The sequence below is a fragment of the Etheostoma cragini genome, chromosome 17, assembly GCF_013103735.1.
Source record: "Etheostoma cragini isolate CJK2018 chromosome 17, CSU_Ecrag_1.0, whole genome shotgun sequence".
Taxonomy (NCBI): Eukaryota; Metazoa; Chordata; class Actinopteri; order Perciformes; family Percidae; genus Etheostoma; species Etheostoma cragini.
In genome coordinates this window covers 12317365-12331743 of record NC_048423.1, presented here as the reverse complement: position 1 = coordinate 12331743, position 14379 = coordinate 12317365, and the positions used below count along the sequence as shown (strand labels likewise).

The 14379-nt window shown below is 40.9% G+C and overlaps 2 protein-coding genes across 3 annotated transcripts in view; both read left to right on the top strand.

Annotated features, from left to right (window-relative positions):
• The window catches only part of ldb1a (LIM domain binding 1a), a 30692-nt gene extending 22899 nt beyond the window's left edge, over nucleotides 1-7793 (top strand). For both annotated transcript variants that reach the window (XM_034897675.1, XM_034897677.1), the window contains exons 12-13: nucleotides 1241-1246; nucleotides 7783-7793. The gene's annotated coding sequence lies outside the window, so the exon portion shown is untranslated. The remainder of the gene's footprint in view (nucleotides 1-1240; nucleotides 1247-7782) is intronic.
• On the top strand, nucleotides 457-11881 carry prom2 (prominin 2). The gene is made up of 24 exons (XM_034897669.1): nucleotides 457-654; nucleotides 1530-1883; nucleotides 2783-2847; nucleotides 3222-3427; nucleotides 3630-3750; nucleotides 4115-4178; nucleotides 4307-4396; nucleotides 5434-5630; nucleotides 6281-6355; nucleotides 6623-6686; nucleotides 6792-6948; nucleotides 7035-7187; nucleotides 7333-7456; nucleotides 7587-7675; nucleotides 7905-7989; nucleotides 8093-8236; nucleotides 8337-8405; nucleotides 8556-8648; nucleotides 8769-8822; nucleotides 8919-8999; nucleotides 10281-10349; nucleotides 10446-10535; nucleotides 10707-10819; nucleotides 10945-11881. Exons 2-24 carry the CDS (start codon nucleotides 1622-1624, stop codon nucleotides 10994-10996), a joined length of 2517 nt encoding a protein of 838 aa, XP_034753560.1. The 5' UTR covers nucleotides 457-654; nucleotides 1530-1621; the 3' UTR covers nucleotides 10997-11881.
• Nucleotides 11882-14379: the final 2498 nt, after the last annotated feature.

Sequence of the window (14379 nt, the reverse complement as noted above, 5' to 3'; positions counted from 1 at the left end):
TTGTTCAACTTCAGAGTTAAGCGGTAAATCTTCCCTTTTGACAATGACAACAATGATAACACCTGGAAACAATTTCTTTCAACAGTGTCTGCTGAGATATTTTGGAGAATTTCTTGGCAATCCTTAGTTGTTGTGCTCTCAAAACTCCCTTCCCCAAAGGCATCTGTCCCAGCTATCTTGTCCTGCATATTTGGACTGTGTTGTTGCTTGTTTAGACACCACACCTTTGCAGATGTAGGCTGATTTGCTTTTAACAATGGATGACTGGGAAAAAAAGGACTTGCGCAATTTTTGTTGACTTGTTAGGCTCGACATCCCGATCTTCCCTAATGAATGCAGGAAATTCAAGTAGGAAAAATACCATTTGTCGGGAAATAACCCAACCAAATATTTGCTTCCTGCTGCCACAATTTCTCCCTGTTTCTCTCTTTAAGACACTCCCTTTCTTGCTCCTCCTGTCCCTCTACTCCCTCCCTCTCTCCTCAATGCCAGTGTTCTCTGACCAAGCACACACTCAGCTTCCCCTTCACAGCAAGAGCAGAGCAGATATCAGGTTTCTACAGGACCACAAGAGTTTCTAAAAGTCACACGGCCTTCACTGAAGTACTGGAAATCATTACAGCGCGACTATCCTTCACTTCCTGACCGAGGAAGGTGAGTTGACTTTACCCTCTCACTCACACCTGTACCCTGACAACACCAGAACCAGAGGAACTGCTCAGACAGTTTGTTTCTAAAGCTAACATGTGTACAGTTTAAATATCCTCAGGCTGCTGTGTGTTAGTTTAAAGAGGGTGGTCATGTTATCGTATAATAGATAGTCTCTCTATCAACAGCTTGCTTTAACCATAAGAAAAACATAGATACAGTATGTTCTGTTACTTTAGGACCTCACCCTTGTGAAGTTATTTGCTCAAAAGAGGCACACCTACACAAAACATACAGTTTAGAAATAACGGACATTCAAATAGTGTACAGGAGTTTGATAAAGGCAGAAGATGTTTTTTACCACTTGATCTAGTAAACGTTTTATTGTGTACTATTCTGAGAGACAAGCACAGGTTTGAACAAACCCGTGAGGTGAGGAAGGGACCTGACACGGATGTGCCTTTTTTCTACGTGTACACTATGAACAAAGCATTGACCGCCAGACATTTTGTAATAACCTAGGTGTTGTTCTTTTTGCAACTCTTTTCCTGTAACTTCTAAATGTCATCACATCCTGCACTCAATGACAAACTCCAGAGTCTGTGGTTAAGTGTAGAAGTACGAAATAGATGCCTTAAGGGCACGTTTTTTCTCAGGCACAAAATAGGCTTTGGCTTAACATTTTTAAATTGACCATTTATCAAATGTCATTGTGGCACTTCTTCTGCCAAGCAGCCGCAGTTTTTTTCCATTACCATTTTGTAACAAACTGTGCTGCGACATTTTTCTCTGTGACTCAATCTGTGGGTTTCTTCTCCAATTTCAAATTCTCCTGCCTTGAATGAGTGTCATTTTCTTCACTGTTTTTGTCTTATTTCCAGACGCATCAAGACAGAGCTTGTACCATGAGATGATCACTCTATAAATCCGTTTTGACTGTCGAAGTCTTTCCCAACCTGTGTTACCTGTAGCCATGGGGTTATGTGAGAGTGTGAGGGGTCGGTGTTGGCTGGGCAGCGCTGGAACGTTCAGGGCCGGAGTAGGAGTGTTACTGCTGGGTCTCAGCCTGGCCCAGACTGTCCCTCCACAGCCTGCCTGTCCAGCAGCTGTGGGCCCACAGAGCCTCGTCCAGCCCCAGTACCAGAACACGGCAGCGGTGGACAGCGGTGTGGGTTTCATGGCAGCTCTGGTCCAGTCCTTCCTCCAAACAGTCCAGCCTAACCCTTTACCTAACGGTCAGTGTCATCACAATTACTCAGTAATCAAAGATCTTGAATCTCATCATGTTCTGATGCATAGCATAGTACACTCTCTACTTAGTCATAACGTAGCTTCATCGCTTTAGCTCACAGAGCAACCAGGTGAAATTCAAATTACATTGAATTCCTTTCACGCTCCATGGTGCTGGGCGACCTTTCTCTACAGTCACGAAGGTGACACATCAGTTTTGCCCTCTTACCTCCCAGCTAATAATGCCCAAGATGACAAGATTTGGTTAATCCATACGTAAATGGAAGATCTTTTATTTTCCACGGTCAATCTTTAAACATTTTGTCATGCTCCGATGTTTTAAGGCCAGTGTTTCCTGTTTCCCAGACTTGTGATGTCATGTGACTGTTGCTCCATAAACTCTTCTATATTTTTTCCTGCTTGGTATAAAACAGAAAACACAAACAGGAAACACAAATGTACAAAAACATGTTGAACAACCTTTGTCTTGTTCAAAGTCATTGTTCTCAGTGTTCATCATGTTGGATTAATATTGGGGGTGGATTTTAACCAACAGCCACAATCAACAGAGCATAAAGAAGTATGTAGGTATCAACCCTTGATTATGGCTCTGTATTGTGTTTTTTTGTTCTGTAAAAATCTAACGTGTCCAGAAAGCTGAACTGGTTTCCTAGTAACCAGAACATAGAGGTGTCAGATTTCCCCTTTTACAATACGAGAGATTAAGATGTTTGTTCAAAGTACAGGACACATTGTCCAACACAGGCCAGGCTTTTGTTCATGGACAACAGGGACAGAAACCAGTGGCGTGGAATATTAGTTAGATATCCTTGGGCTCTGTATCTTCGGAAGTTATTCAAAAACACACTCACAAAACCATTTTTCCTTGTCAATATCTTTTTAGATCTGATCCTGAAAATAGTCCACGATTTTGATCAAAAGATGTTGGATCAAGAAATCCTCAAAAAAGTAAGTGAATGATTTTTATAAGTTTAACATATTCCAGGATGTTGTTTTGAACATAACACTTCCATGTATGTGGGGAAAAAACCAGACACACTCTCCTCACAGCCTCTCAAGCTGGTAATCTGAGATTGTTTAATGTTAAAGCAGCCTTGTGTGTATTATTCCTGCTCGACTGAATTTACGGATACTTTTTCGTCCACTCTGATTGTGGACTTCCCCCCCAGTAAAGTAAAACTTCTTCCTGGTGATGTCTCACATTGTTTGACGTCACACCTGACCACAAAACTCTGCCACTGTTACATCATCTCGTGACTTTTTAGTTGTAATACATGTCATTTGTCTGTATGTTTGTGTCTGTGTGCATGTTTGTTGTTCAGATCCTGGTGTACGAAGTGGGTTTCCTGGTATGTGCAGCCATTGGCGTACTGTACATTGTTCTGATGCCCATAGTTGGTTTCTTCTTGGCGTGCTGTCGCTGTTGTGGCAACTGTGGTGGGAAGATGTACCAGAAGCAGACATCCTCCATTCACTGTCGCAGAAGAACTTTCTACTGGACTGCATTCGTCACCACAGCTATTATCCTGTGAGTGTGTGTGTGTGTGTGTGTGTGTGTGTGTGTGTGCTCTTTTGAACAACATAATGATGTGTTATTTGAATAAAGACCGCTTGAATGTGCATTCCTTGCTGCCTGTGCGTGTCTCCCTTGGATTGTGTTCATGACACAGTTTGAATTGTGTGTGTGTGTGTGTGTGTTTGTGCGCGTGTGCATGTGTGCATGCTTGTAGTGCTGGGAACATTTGCATGTTCAAAAGTAACGAAGCCATCAAAGTGAGTGTGGACCAGAGTCAAGTGGAGCTCAACCAAACAATAGGCAACATCCAATCCTTCCTCACGGCTGTGCCTCAGGTAAGAAAAAAACCTCGTGTCGGGATTGCAGAGCATGTTGTGAGTATGGATATGTACAAAGGGTCTGGGATCTAAATGTGGCAGCATTGATCAGATTAGTCACATTAGTTCCTGCCATCAGTTGCTGTGAGTCGACAGCTTTGTGTGGATGCAAACAGACCTGCAAATTCTGCAAAAAAGTATCAGCTATGCACTCTGCAGTGTGAATACACGTATCTCAAGACACAAGGCATGGGAAAAGCGAGGATAGTTCTGTTTGTTCTTCTTAATTTGCAAAAGCTGCCATTTACAATTAACTTGTATTTCAACCCATATGTTGTGAGCACACTCTGAAACTGTTTGTTTCTCCTCTGCCTATCGTCAGCAAGTCAACAATGTGGTGAATGAGAGCTACAGAACTGTGCAGGAGGTTACCAGAAACCTAGATGGTAAGAACAGGAAGGTAGTAATGTGAAAATAGAGGAACCTATTTTGTTTTGACTCCAACGGCTGCGATACAATGATTGTTCTAAACACGCGATTGACCGCCTCACACCTGTTTGTTTGTATGTATTAGCCATTGGACCTCAGTTGGGAACAGAGATCAAGGAGCGATTTAGAGGAACCCTGGACCCAGCGCTGCACTCAGTAAGACTTCTGGACCAAGGTATGGTCTACCTGCATGCTCCGTCCTGTTTCAGTCTGAGCATGTTAATCCTTGTGTGCACATTTGACAGGAGATTAGTAATCTTAGGCAGGGTCCTGTTCATGAGTGCATCGTGTATTTCACTTTTTATCCTGACACTAAAAAGATTCACAAAGACTTTAATTATGTCTTTGATGACAGGTTTCTTTTTGTGAACAGCTGTTTTTATTAGTTATAGCATTCCAAAATGTCAAGAAGAAATAAAAAGATCTCTATATATATATTTATATATATAATGACACTTACTAAATGAAGTGTTATGTCATAAACGTTTATAACTTGTTTATAATGTTTATGGCACGTTCATTACAGTGTTATGTCACTCTTATGTAGATATCTTCAAGTAAAGTGTAACATAGATATATAGATGGATAGATAGATAGATAGATAGAGAGATAGATAGATAGATAGATAGATAGATAGATAGATAGATAGATAGATAGATAATCAAAAGCAGGGATGTCCTGATCATTAATGTTGCTTCTAATCCTGATATGAGTTCTTTCATCTTTAGTGTCTGCCAAACCTACATAAAAAGTAAATCATTTTATCATTTAGCTTTCTTAGATACTATACAATTCTTCAGTTTAAGTGGAATAAACATCCCTGCCCTGAAGCTTCCCTTCAACATGTGGCTGCAAATCAATAAATTAAAAGAAAGTGTTAACTATTACTAATTAGGTGCTGATGCATAATTGACCGCCATGTTTCTTCACTGCACTTACGCCCCCAACAGAGCAGGCTTAGTAGAGCAATATGACATTTTTTGCAATGCTTTACTATAAGCAGCTGGATTGTATAGTTCTTTATAATCAACTTCCTGATGTTCTTCCTATTAGGCTACTCTGTTTTTGTGTTAGGACTTCCATTTAGTTAAACTTTATATTGATTTTGAATTCAAAACCAGGTAGCATCACAAAGGTCACAGGTGAATGTATTCAAATTATTTTCTAAACATGCATACACTGATTGTATGTGTTTTTCATTTGTGTGAGCAGAGACTGTAAACATTAGTCTTTATGTGGACAAGCTGAACTCATCTTTGGCCCAGCTGCAGTCCAGCATGGACCGCATCCAGGCCAATGTCACTGCTGTTAAAAATCAAATAAATCAGACTTTATCCAAGCCAAACTGCAATGGCTGTAACATCCTGCAGTCTGAGCTACAGAAAATACCACTGGACATCTCCTTTACTGTAAGTACTGATTCTGCATAACCTGGTGTGTAAAAATGGATGTTCCTGTGTTTTCTTCCTCAATGGTCTCCTGACAGCTTCAGTGTTTTATGCAGTAGATTAGTTAAATTTGACTGCTCAGATTATAAACTTCCTACAATACAGACTAAGAATCAGCAGATTTGACAAGACATCACAATGAAACAACAGGAAGACTAATTTATGCAAACTACTGGTGACGCAGGCTGAGACAGCGTGAGACATTAAAATAGCTCTTCATTTTTGGTTTTGTCTAAACAGCTCATGTGTCCTCCTCCCGTCTGTTCTCTATTCCTCCTACACTAACTCTGACACATACACACTCTCCTCTGCTCTCCTCTCCTCTCCTCTCCTCTCCTCCCGTGGGGGAGGGGGGGGAGTTGGTGCTTAGGTTTTGACTGGAATTTGTGGATTTTGTTTGTGGATTATTCTATGATTTGAAAATGGTCCAATAAAGGGACTTTTAAAACCAAAACCTCTCCTCTCCTCTCCTCTCCTCTCATGTCTTCAACTTGTAAATGCTTCTTTGCTGAAGTCTGCTGCCCCCCTCTGTTAGTTTAAAATACAACATGTCATTAAATTTGATTGCTGGTCACAATGGTTGCATGTTTGTGTCTCTGGGTGTTCCACAGATTCCCAGCTTCAATGACTTCAAGTCTGCAGTGGATGAAGTCAACAAAATAAATCTCAAATCCCAAATCAAGAAAGTCAGTTACTCATGATAAATACAAATATGACAATAATCAATCTTGATAATGTATGCCAGCCTACTTAATCTGAACAAGCATGAAACCAAATATAATGTAATCATTGTTACAGACTTTAGGTGAATCTCATGCGTGTAAACAGAGTTAAATCACTGGCTGACTAAAGAAAAGCTACATTTTTGTAATAGAAAAGAGTGTGACATATGGACACAATTCAACACTATATTCAACAATTTATTATATTCAATGAACGCACTGACTTTTCAGGTGGAGGATTATTTTGACAGCATCCCCCAGAGGGTGACCAATGACACCAAGGATGTAGTTCAAAGTGAGTGAGCACATTTACTGCCACAAACTTAGGCCATCAGTTCTCTTCATTAACTTTAGTTGTAAGGTAAAATCAATTTTAATAAGACTTTTGTGTGTTTTTTAGGCAGCAAGCAGCTGTTGGATGGAATAAAAACACAGATCTCGGAGGTTACCAATGACATCCCTTTATCTAGTCTGACCAAAGTGTCGGAGACTCTGAGCCAGGTGCAGAGAGAAATCGGCACGGTAACACCAACGGTCGAGAGAGCAGAGTATTTAAGGTAAAAAAAAAATCCTGTGTGTGCAAACACACATGATCAAAATCAGTCAACACAAAATCAGTCATTGCATGTGTAAACCTCTCCAGATGGGCAGTGTGCGTGGTCCTGTGCTGCGTGGTCCTTCTGGTGGTGCTGTGTAACCTCCTGGGTCTGGTCCTGGGTCCGCTGGGTCTTAAACCCAAAGCAGAGCCCACAAAGCGCTCCTGCCCGTCAGATTGTGGAGGCGTCTTCCTCTTAATGTGAGTGCTGAATTGCAATGTTTTGTATAATTTTTAGTCTCAAATGATGCTCCAATCCAGGGGGGAAACGTCAAACTGTTCAAACTGTTTCAACTGTTTCACTTCCTTACCACTTGTTTGACCTTTGATCTGGATTTGGTTGCAGGGGCGCAGGTTTTAGTTTCCTTTTCTCCTGGCTGTTCATGATAGTGGTGCTGGTGCTGTTCTTGCTGGGCGGGAATGTTTTCACTCTGCTCTGTCGGCCCTGGAGCAACGGAGAACTGTTTAAGGTGGCAATAAAAACACACTAACACACACACAGGCCAATATCTGTGCGCATCAGAAATATAAAGACACTATAGCCGCATGGTAAGATAAGTTGGTGTTAACATTTGAACAAATTGCCTCCTCTCTCCATAGCTCATTGATACTCCAGGTTTAATTCCAGGGTTGGAGATAGGTCCAACTTTAGGACTGAAAACCAACATCAGTATCTCTGAAATCTACAGGTATGTGATGTCAATTCACCGCTCACACAGGAAATAATGCTTATACACATGCGCATGCATACACACACCCTGGTCTCCAAGTAGTTTCATTTGCTATCTTGTGACAGCCATTACACACCTGTCCATCTCATTGTGGGTTTAAAGTTGGCGGGATTCATAAAGCACTGCAAATCTGTTATGTTGTTAAGGTGAGGAACAAATATGTCCGACTTGATGTCAATGTTTACAGGGACTGTAAGGATAACCAGACTCTGTGGACAACGCTGCACTTGTATGAGCTCATAGACCTTGGAGACCTCCTCAATGTATCTAAAGTGAGTTTCCTGATTGTACTTTTTAATTGTTCAAAAACAAATAAATGTTCAAACCTACAATCATTTTATTAAACATATTTTGAAATGTGTCGGTCTCACTCAGTACACAGAGCAGATCCAGCAGCTTTTTGAGAATAAAAACATCCTTCTGGCCAACATCACTCTCCTGAGCCCTGAAGTTCAAAAACAACTCGGCATCTTCTCCAACAGGGCGACAAATATTGACTCCACTGCTGTGACGCAGAAGGTGGGCGTTATAAACAGACTTGCATGTGTCTTTGTGTAGATGTATCTAAAAGTACGTGTAATGTAATCGTGATCTGGTGTTCCTTTCTTGTCTCTCTCAGATGAACAACATTTCCAGCATCAATCTGAATACAACAGCTAGCAAAATTGATGAGATCGCTGTGATACAAGTGAGTCACGAGACATTAAAGTTTTTCTTGATTGCACATTTCTTGAAACCCTCACCCATTTCCCCCACAACCACGTCACATGATTCCACATTGACTATCATTTTTTTCTAATTCTAGTGTTTGACTACAAAACTATTTGCTTTTTTTCAGTCAAACAATGATATTAAAAAAGAGCTCCAAAATGAGGCCAGGGACCTGAGAGAGATCCAGACCAACATAGAAACAACCATCATCCCACAACTGGTGGGTAGCCTGGCCCATCTCGGCGGCCATCTCTCCTAATCTCCTCATTCTGGATTTCCTTTTCCCGTGTTGACCCTCAATCTAAACTTAAACATAGATACATACTGATTTTGCCCTCAGAAAAACCTGAACTCGACCCTCCAAAGCCTTGGATCCATCACAGAAAAAATCAATGTGAGTGCACTGACTAACACCTGGAACTGCCAAGAAGAAAGGTCATTCTCTTCTCTTTCTCCCTGTGGCTCATTCTCTCGTCTCCGGCTAATCTAGGGAACAGTGGGGGAGGTGCTGAGCAACGTGGGAGCAGCACAAGACTTCCTCAACAAAAACACAGCACAGATCGTCAGGACCGTGAGTAGAGCCACGAGTCACATGGGTTAGAAGAAAAAGTGCTCCATGTGGTATAGTAATGCCTGTGGTCAGTCAGTTATTTAGCCAAAGGAGGCTAGGGGGAGGTGTGCTGCTTGCAGTTACAACAATGTGCTTGTTGGTTACTCATCTAAGCATGAATACCATTTAGTGTCCAATTGTATTGTTTTTAATTGTAGTTGTGCGAGCTTTTTGGCAACAAAATACTAGTTCCATTGAAGTGAAGCAGATTTACTGAGGGGTCCAGGATGATGTATTGTGTTACGAATAGTAAACACTTAAAAAGAAAGAAAACTGAACATATGACACCACTCTTAGCTGTCACAGACATGTCACGTGTCATAGAATAGGGTTTAAGGTAAAAATACATCTATGACTGTCCTCAACCATGTGGACCTTCCTTGCAATGTACTAACCGTCCTCAAGGTCCAAACCAAACATGGAGAAACGGCATTTACTTACCACGCACCTCAGAGTTGTAACAAAGCAAATGGAACAACCCCCCCTGACTTTAATGATCTATAAATCCACTGTCGTTACTTGAATTTTTCACATGCACTTACATCTTGACCTTATGTCAATAAATCCCCTGAAAAGATCAAAACTAACAATGTTTAAGTCAATCTCTCGATATCTTCTGACTTCCCAACCCTGTCGGTTGCACTCAGCCCATTTGTTTCTAGTGTAGACAAAAAATGTAGCTCACGCACTAGTTTTTTTGTAAAAAGAAAAAGTAATTTTCTAAAATAGCTGGACATTATAGTTTAAGGTAAAAGATGTTCAAATAGCAGTACTCAAAATGAACTACAGTGCCCATCTTTATGCTTATGAAGGACCATGTAACCCAGTGCAAAAGTGTGGCTCATTTATGCGTTTTTAATATTTTTTGGACAACAATGGCGGTCTTTTGCATAGAAGAATAAGCTGTGTCAGTGTGTTGGATTAAGTAATTGTTGGTGGTCAGTCTTTTCATGAGATTTGTTGAAAGTAAGTGAAATATAATATATCACCAGTTATTAATGTGATAATTTATTGCACTTTGATTTGCATTTGTGCATGAAATGTCTTACATAACCTACTTGCCTCGTCATACCCTATCATACTACCATGGCAGTTATTTACGGGTCACTTCAGAGGATTTACCCAGAATTCCACATGCTGAGATTGCCAGACGTTCCACCGATTCCTCATGACCTCCCGTTCTAAAGCAGGGGAAACGTGTGGAATTTACTCTTTTTTTCTCTCTCTCTCTCACAATCATAGGAGAGCAAAAAGTTTTTGGACTGTCAGCTAAATTACTTCATTGTTTATGCTGACTGGGTCAACATCACGGTAAAATTTGTTCTGATTTTTACACTTTTAACATACAAAATGTGTGTCTAAGGTGTGTTTGTTTGTATTATGACTGATCTGTGTATTCTCCCTCAGATAACGCAGCAGGTGGGCCGCTGTGGGCCGGTGGCGGGAGCCGTGGACTCTGTTGAGATTATCCTATGTTCACACATTGTAGAGTCTCTGGTGAGGATCAGATATTGTTAGCTCTAACTACAGCTACATCACGCATTGATTTCTTTTTGACAAATACTCTGATGTCTGGAGAGTATAGACTAGTTTAAAGAAAATGGCATTTTTTGTTTGTCAAAAGTCACTCTTCAGTGCTGTTTGTACCCTTGCTTTCTCTCTCTTTAGAATGCATTCTGGTTCAGTCTGGGCTGGTGCATGATCTTCTTCATCCCCAGCATCATCTTTTCTATCAAACTTGCCAAGTACTACCGGAGGATGAAGTACTCTGATGCCTATGAGTAAGCACAACAAAACAACTACAAACATGCATCTACTAGATCTATTTATACACACGTACTGTATGTCCTGTTTTATATCACTGTGCTGGCTGCCCTTGACCGCTCTTAATGTCTCTATTTTCCAGCGACCACTTAATTATGAACCACATACCGCGGGCCCAAGCAAAATTTACCTAAGAGGCCGGCACGGGTGGGTTTAAAAGACTACAGGTACAACTGATGCATAACTTGACAAACTAAAGACACTTGGTGCAATCCTGATCAGATGTGACACATTGTCACTTTGGTGAAGTCTTAAATGGAAAAAAAGTTACTTGAGTTTAAACTCCAATTTCTACCATAGAGTGGAGAAGCAAAGTGACTGCAGTAGTCATGCATTTCATGTCAAACATCACACAGTATCTTTGACATCATTTGAAATCAGGGGGACACAGGGAATCCTCAGGGATTTTTTTTCATCATTTGAAATAAACATATAAAATAAATTCATTGTATGTATGCAAATGTTTTGTAAGTATTTATTGTATGGACTGAGCTGCTGTTGGATTCTGAGAATATATGCTGCATATTTCATAATTTTTGTTGATCAGATCGGATCACCGGCAACGCAGCAGTGTGTTACTGTGCCAACAGGTTTTTTATAATGTGCTAGCCTCCGTCTGTTCATTGCTATTGTTCTTCACCCTAATTTCAATGCGAAACACTTTTTAATTAAATGTTTAATTCAACTTGCACTTACATTGGAAGTCAAAGCACAAATCTTTTTGTATGAATCATGATATGAATGCACTTATAACTAGTATCACTGTTGTTTGCAAACAAGACAATGCAAGTTTTTGGGTACAATTTTGATTGCAAAGGTTTTTGTACATGTTGATTTTAATTGATGTGATTCATGATTTGATAATGATTTTTGGACTTTCTACTCAATAGTAGATTGTGTTTGATCTTTCTGTTACACAGCACTTTATATGGTTTGTTTGCTCAATGAGAATAAAAGGTTGTGAACATTTCTGCAATCTGTGGTGAAAACTACTGTAAGTCAAAATTGCCACTGATAACTACAACGATTCTGCCGTGCATTTTTCTACCTTTTACTACCGTGTCATGAGCGGAATCTCAGGGGTCAGTCAGAGGCTATCTTCCACACAAACTATGAAAATGCTTTTCACTTTTGTCGCCCGGCATACCCCTTTGGATTGTACACTTCAATGATTTGTCAAGAACTAAGTTTAACAAAGTCTGCTATAGTGACGAATGTAATCTCTGCAAAGAGACACAAAACAGGTAAAAGCAAGTCATGTTTCACTGTGATAGACAAAGACGGTGTGTCTTTGTGATCGTGGTAACTGTCAGGCATCTGTTATCCATGCAAACAGATCAACTCTGAAGTTCCCCACTCATGTGACACTGATTAATGAACATAGGACAAGAGGGAATTTGTGTGAGCTGGTTGTAAACTGATGTAAACATTTTATAATAATCTTGCTTTCTTTTGTTGATTAAATAATGGTCAAATAACAGCAGACCTATTGTGACAAAGATTATTTTTAAGCACAGGAGGTTTAATAGCAAAACGTTTGTAGATGACATCACTCTGAATTGTAGTGAAAGTCCGAGGTGCATGAGGTGAACAGAAAAGGTAAAAAAGCACAGTCCCCTGTGGAGCACCTGTACCACTCACCACCACGTTAGACAGAACACGGTCCAGACGCACAAACTGTGGTCTGCCTGTCAGATAGTCAGTGATCCAGGAGACCGTGGACGTGCCAACACCCATCAGCCACCGCTTCTCACCTAGTAGCAGTGGCTGGATGGCGTGGACTGCACTGGACAAACCTAACAATGTGATTCTCACAGTGCCACTATTGCCATGCAGGTGCAAATGAGCTTGCTGCAGTAGATAGATGACAGCATCGACCACTCCCAGACTAGGCTGGTAGGCAAACTGTAAAGGGTCCAGAGAAGATCTCACTTGCGTCCCCAGGCAGGCCAAGATCAGCTTCTCCAGCGCCTTCATCACATGGGATGTGAGAACTACTGGTCGGTAGTCCTTGAGGCCAGATGGAGTTGACTTCTCGGTGGCAGGGAGAAGGCAGCCTGTCTTCCATGTCAGCGTTAGCCTCTGCAGGCTCAGGCTCAGGTTAGAGAGATGCTGAAAAACAACAGACATCTAGCTGGGGCAGGTCTGCAGGTATTCAGTATTAAAAAGTATCACTACTCTCAAAAGTATTTTGAAGCTTCGGTTATGCTTTTCTCTCATCTCATGAAAATGTCCTTTAATGCAGTTATTCTTTCACTGATGCAGTCACTGGCGCAGCTCTGTAGCATACATTCAGCTGTTCAGGGACAAGCGGAGGAGGAGGCCGGCCTCTGTTGGGATTCAGCATTGTTTACAGGATGACATCTATAATTAGAACAAGTGAATCGATGGCATTACAGCCCCATCGTGACTCAAACCCTGGTAATATGAGAGGCTGGATAGAAAGTCAATCGAAAGAAAGAAATGTGTGACACAAAGTGAAAGAAAGAAAGAGGGAGGGAAATATAGAGATTGGCTGATGGATGTTAGGTATCATGTTTCTGCAGCCCTCTGTTGTTTTTCTTGCACTTTGGGCACACTAGGCCTTATTACCCACTTCCTCATACCCTCCACTTTCCACCTCTACACTTATGCCACTCCTGTGATCATATTCCATCACACCCCCATGTAGAACCTGACTATTCGCCATGAGAACCAGCAGCCACACACATGCACCCAGTGTTCTGCTTTTGTTGTTTTCAGAGTTAGTTATGAGAAGCTTAATGGATAACGACTGAACATTCCTCTTATAGGCCCTGACCATGGAAACGTTTGAGTGCATTTACACACTCAAATCCCTCCACTAGATCACACACACACACACACACACACGGGACTGCAGCTGTAAGTGGATTTGTCCATGGAAGGGATATGGTGAAACTCAGAAATGGGGGCAGTGGATCATGCGAATGAATAATTGCGTGTACACACTATAGCTAAGCCTTTTTTTTAAAAGCAGTATACGTTTTTTCAGGTTAGCCTGAAATGAGCTGTCACTGAACTTTCTTAATAAATAAACCTGAAAAGAGTATATTGGCCTTGATATGGTAGTTTTTTTTTAAACTAACTAGTGTGTGATCCGTCAGCTAGACCTGCTGTTGTCCACTAGACTGAATGGATTAGGCTAATAGAGCTGAACCAACCAGAACTACAGCAATCAGTGAGAACAGGGAAAAGGCCATGGCAGATAGATGACAATTACACGTGTTTGAAAGTACTATTAAAAGCAACTGGCTGACCCATACATGTATCCAGGCCCATGTGCAAGGCAGGTACTTAACAGGGGCAACATATAATACAAACTAAACCAGAGCTACCAGAGTGCAATCAAAACTTGACACTGCATATTACAAGCTTCACCATCTGTTACAGAACAAGTAGCTTAATATGTAAAACTCAGGACAACTAATAGAAGTTGTATCTTCAGTTTAATAGCATACAGCATCAGTTCATAAATACTTGTATACATTATTATTTT

What these genes read in the sequence shown, in the direction of transcription:
- prom2 (XM_034897669.1), top strand. Translation starts at nt 1,622, where the DNA reads ATGGGGTTATGTGAGAGTGTGAGGGGTCGGTGTTGGCTGGGCAGCGCT. An exon ending in GCCTAACCCTTTACCTAACG is followed by an intron (nt 1,884 to 2,782) that starts GTCAGTGTCATC and finishes ATATCTTTTTAG; the next exon opens with ATCTGATCCTGAAAATAGTC. An exon ending in AGTATCTCTGAAATCTACAG is followed by an intron (nt 7,676 to 7,904) that starts GTATGTGATGTC and finishes CAATGTTTACAG; the next exon opens with GGACTGTAAGGATAACCAGA.